This window comes from Lottia gigantea, assembly GCF_000327385.1.
Source record: "Lottia gigantea unplaced genomic scaffold LOTGIsca_1714, whole genome shotgun sequence".
NCBI classification, from domain to species: Eukaryota; Metazoa; Mollusca; class Gastropoda; family Lottiidae; genus Lottia; species Lottia gigantea.
This window is the reverse complement of record NW_008708160.1, coordinates 1-5,056: the sequence shown is the minus strand read 5'-3', so window position 1 is coordinate 5,056 and position 5,056 is coordinate 1. Positions and strand designations below refer to the sequence as shown.

The following is a 5,056-nucleotide window of genomic DNA, read 5'->3' as shown; positions in this document are numbered from 1 at the left end:
TCTATAGTGGTCGCTTACAAAACTTCTCCTAGCTCTTGAAATGAGAAGTCTGTAAGCCCAATTCAGTTTTTACTCCATGAATATCCATTTCAGATGATGCAGTTTCTCAGGGTAAACTCACAGAAGATTTGGTACGAGAGAGAGTGAAACCATTGTTTTATACTAGAATGAGGTTGGGAGAATTTGATCCACCAGAAATGAATCCCTACGCCTCAATTAGTAACTGATGTTATTGAAGAAAAATCTCATAGAGATCTGGCAGTGGAAGCTTCAATGAAATCCATGGTTTTGTTGAAAAATGATGGATTTCTGCCACTACAGAAATCGTCCTACAACAAAATAGCGGTAATTGTTTGACACGTTGAAGATTTTGTCTTGATTGTTTTTAATACCAACTCAAAGTCCTGAAAGATAAGTAAATAAGGATCATGACAGAGTGCTTATTTCATATGAATTGTAATGAAATGAACTTTTGAGATTTTTTAATTTTATATCATTGTCGTTTAGGTTGTTGGACCTTTCGGTGATAGTGCTTACATCATGAATGGTGATTACCAAGCTTCACCAGATCGTCAATTTATAACAACACCAAGACAGGGTTTATCATCATTAGCTTCTAGTACTAACTTTGCTCAAGGTTGTGATGATGCTAAATGTAAGAGCTATGATTCTAACTCGGTCAAATCTGCTGTTGATGGTGTTGATGTTGTGTTTATTTGTCTTGGATTAGGTAAGAACATGTTCAGCATAGATCGCTTTTACAAAAATCCCCAGTAGTTTCCGTCAAATCATACACTTTATTCATTATTTTATGGAATGATTAAACAGTCTCTGCTGTATAACATCCATTGCTAATAGTTCAGATCTGTACTGAAATCTCCAGAGTATGGTGAAGAAGATTACATGACCTGTTTACAGTAATGTCATTTACGTTTTCAGGAACTATTCTGGAAGCTGAAGGTAATGATAGACATGATATGGAGTTACCAAGTGGACAAGTTCAGCTGATGGCTGATGCCGTGGCAAACAGTAAGTGCTTAAATCAAATCACTTTGAATTACTTTTAAATTGGCACCAAAATTTCTAAATTAGACACTGTAATTTATTTGTTGATTATGTTACAGGTGGGTCGGCGAAGGTTGTTTTAATATCATTCAATGCTGGACCAGTCAATATTACATGGGCTGATGTGAATCCAAGAGTATCAGCAATTATAGCTGCTTTCTATCCAGGACAAGCTACTGGTGTTGCTCTGAAGAATGTGATGGTTGGTGATAGTTATTCACAGTTTGGTAGATTACCATATACATGGTATTACACAGCTGATCAGGTCTGGGTTTTTTCTAATCTAATCAATTGTAGAAGACACATAAAAGTCATATTTTTGTATACAAGGGCGATATTTCGTAGTAAAAAAACAAATTAAAAACGAAACAAGCGTTCAGTTACTGAAAACAGGGTTTTATTTTTCTCAGTTAATGATAATGTGGATCATTCAGTGGATTTATGGATTTCCTGGCAATGCACATGATTGTAATCTCTGTGTTTCAACTGTCCAAAACATATCTGATATACATTTTAGGTACCACCTATTACTAACTATACAATGGTAGACAGAACATATAGATATATGTCATCACAACCTTTATATCCATTTGGTTATGGTTTAACATATTCTACATTCAACTATGATGAATTAATAACGGTAACCAATGTCAATGCTGGTGATGATAATAATATTGGTGTTCATTTTAACAATAAAGGATCTCGTACAGCTGACGAGGTAAGATGATGGGAGAGCTCTATTTTTACTGCTATTTATAGAGCTTAAGTACTGTCGAAAGATCAGATGGTGCATGGAGTACATTATGGTTAAGATCAAGCCACCAATGGGCTGTCTTGACAATTTGTTTCAATTTCTATTTATAGGTAGTACAAGTATATATTGGGTGGAAATCACCTAGTGTACCAACACCTAAGATACAGTTAGTTAATTTTACTAGAGTAACAGTACCACAAGGTAGTGGTCTTAATCTCAATTTTACTATTACACCACAAAATATGGCTGTTTATACTGATGATAAAGGTTGGGTTGTTGAGGAAGGTAAGTTGAATCAAAGTATTACCTGCTTAACCAGTACATGCTTAAGACAAAAGTTTTTTGGAGCCTCATAAGTCTCCTATTGGGTCGAAGAGAAACTCGAATTGCGAAACATTGCGTTAGAAACTACGATATTATGCTAACAATTAAATCAGTAGATCGTACTTTGAGCACAGCAATGAACATATTCTCTTCCTATTCTGTAGATTAAATATTTAAAACCACAATGAAAATATTGTTGCCGATCATCATTTCCGTCCAGAAGCAATTCCTTTTCTGCTTGTAATGAAATGTATGTAGTGGCGTATTACATTTTATAGTTACAAATCACCCTATTTGATCTGAACTCTAATCTTGATGATTCATGCATCATGATTGTTTATAACTTCAGGAACATTGATATTATCAGTAGGAGGTCAACAACCATCTGTACTGAGAACAGGAACTACCAATTATATCTCAACAGAGTTTAATATTGTTGGTACTAAAATACTAGGATTTTACTAAATACCGTATTAATGTTATTAAATTATTTCAATAAACAAATGTATTGGAATATGATGATCAGTTTAAAACAGCTAAAGATGCAGCATATATAACAGCTGAGATTTGTCGTTCAATGTGAGGGCAGATACTGAGAGGAGTGGGCTAAGAGAGTGTATAATTTACAAAATAACGCAGTTTACAACCAGGCATCAAATTGTAGCAACATCAATTTCATTATATCATTTTATCCCAGCGAATCACTGACGGATAATGTGCCATATCATTGGAACTTAAACGCATCGAAAATCTATCTGCAAAGTCATTCCGTTTCACAACTTGTTTTGACCTCCTGGTAGAGGATCACAATTTCTTAGATGCCCAATGAGGTACATACATCAACAAGGCCAGATATGAATATTCAATTACATGCTTTTTAACAATTTTATTCAGACCAATTGTAACACCCTGTTCTTTGGTTCAATTAAAACCAAGTATTTTGGTTCCCTTAATCTGAAAGGTGCCTGGTATTATTCCAGTTCTCATTGTTCTTTTAGCTGGTTGTCCTGGCTGACTTCCTCCAACATAGAAACTTATTATACCTACAATTATACAAAACATTTCATTCGATTGTATTCATCCCATCCAGTTTTTATGTATTTCAAAAAAATGTAAAAAAGGAATTTTGAATCCGATGAGTACTCTGATGACATTGATGTAACTGATATTCGATACAATGCCCAAAATAATGCATTTCTTTAAACATTTCTTGGTGGTTTTTCACGAAAATCTACTGTCCTTTGTCATACGCTACACGTTTATGTGTATTTAAGCATTACCCAAAATATTAATGATCACCATTACCTTCTTCAATAACCCATCCTTTATCGTCAGTCCATACAGCCATGTCTTGTGGTGCGATAGAAAATTTCACTATAGCTAAGTCGTTCTTGGCCAATGTTACTCTGTTGAAATCCACCAGTTGAATATTTTGTGTCGTTACACTTGGAGAGTTCCACTTGAGGTATACTTGTACGACCTACAATTAGGTAATTTATTGAACCTTTGGCTGACGCTGTGTCTATTGCCAATGAATATGGGAGCACAATTGTTCTACATTGATTAATAAATTTCAGAGTTAAGCTTTAAATATTGCTTTACATACAACGAACTTTCTATTCGCTATAGGAAGAAACATAGACGTAAAGCAAAAAGGCGAAAGGTAATGGAAAGCAATTACCTCATCGGCATCAAACTCTCCACGATTAGCTACCATAACCTGACCACTTTGTGAATCACCAGCATTTATCTCTTGTTTATATGTGAGCTGACTGTATACAAATATACCATAAGTTAAACCATAACCAAATGGATATAATGGTTGTTTTGTTGTATATCTGTATGTTCTGTCTACCATTGTATAGTTGACTATTGGTGGTACCTTCAAAATATATGCACAAAACTACATTTTTCTCGAATTAAAATCTCGGCATCAAAAGTCTCTTTTGGTGCAAAGTTAACTTTATACCAGTAAGAGGGATATTTGTTATTAAGGGCAAGGGGCTAGATTGATTAGGTGTTAATTTTTGTTACTTTTCATGCCAAAGTTCAGTATATATTCTCCTTAAGTAAGTCTTCACTTACCTGGTCGGCAGAATAAAACCATGTGTAGGGCAATCTTCCGAATTTAGGCATAGTATGATCAGTCATGGCATTTAATAAACCAATACCAGTAGCTTGTCCTGGATAGAAAGCAGCTATAATTGCTGATACTCTTGGATTCATATCAGCCCATGTAATATTGACTGGTCCGGCATTAAAAGTTATTAAAACCACTTTTGCTGATCCACCTGAAGTCAGACAAAACCATTTTATAATCATACATTGGGACTTTACACAAAAGAGAAACATTGCAAGGACTTTTGGGATGCATGATGATGGAAGATGGGCAGCATCATTTGGCTCAAAAAAACGAATTCAGCACCTGAATAATATGTAAATTAATGTACATGTATGACCAAATATGGTAAACACTTCCTTTAATGGATGTCTCTCATATTAGTAAATCTTTCATCATAGTACCGCATGGTCACACTTAGTCACAGATAAGAGATACATTGAACTTACTATATTTTACAGAGTCTTCAATCAACTGAGCCTGATAACCAGGAAGTTCCACATCAGGACGATCATTAGACTCAGCTTCTACAGGTGTACCTAAAAGTACAGTTTGAATCGGTCCCTGTTAAATTCCTGGTATTAAAATAATCATTACTTGTGGAATTTCAGGAGCGATGTATTCTACCCGAATAAATTGAATCACAGAAAGTTCACAAATAGCCATGGTTGTGAATAACTCTGTTCTATTTATGTTACATGCCACAAAGTTTAATTTTAACAGTGTTGTTATCCGCTCATGATAGGATGAACAGGAGATTGGTCTGTAGCCGATCAGTTTGTGCGTAGAAAGGA

The 5,056-nt window shown here is 34.9% G+C and overlaps 2 protein-coding genes across 2 annotated transcripts in view; one reads left to right on the top strand and one right to left on the bottom strand.

Moving 5' to 3' along the window:
- LOTGIDRAFT_239741 (hypothetical protein) overlaps positions 1-2,655 on the top strand; it is a gene marked incomplete at its 5' end in the record, with an annotated part of 5,416 nt that extends 2,761 nt beyond the window's left edge. The window contains 7 exons of the mRNA XM_009051851.1: positions 94-219; positions 569-730; positions 940-1,029; positions 1,125-1,330; positions 1,583-1,783; positions 1,930-2,104; positions 2,493-2,655. Coding sequence (XP_009050099.1) covers positions 94-219; positions 569-730; positions 940-1,029; positions 1,125-1,330; positions 1,583-1,783; positions 1,930-2,104; positions 2,493-2,608 — 1,076 coding nt within the window. The 3' untranslated portion in view covers positions 2,609-2,655. The remainder of the gene's footprint in view (positions 1-93; positions 220-568; positions 731-939; positions 1,030-1,124; positions 1,331-1,582; positions 1,784-1,929; positions 2,105-2,492) is intronic.
- Positions 2,656-3,015: 360 nt separating this feature from the next.
- LOTGIDRAFT_239740 (hypothetical protein) lies at positions 3,016-4,805 on the bottom strand. Its single transcript, XM_009051850.1, has 5 exons — positions 4,712-4,805; positions 4,229-4,434; positions 3,825-4,025; positions 3,449-3,623; positions 3,016-3,186 (listed from the first exon to the last, which is right to left on the bottom strand). The coding sequence occupies exons 2-5, from the start codon at positions 4,367-4,369 to the stop codon at positions 3,065-3,067; spliced, it is 639 nt and encodes a 212-aa protein (XP_009050098.1). The 5' UTR covers positions 4,370-4,434; positions 4,712-4,805; the 3' UTR covers positions 3,016-3,064.
- Between the last annotated feature and the right edge of the window lie 251 nt (positions 4,806-5,056).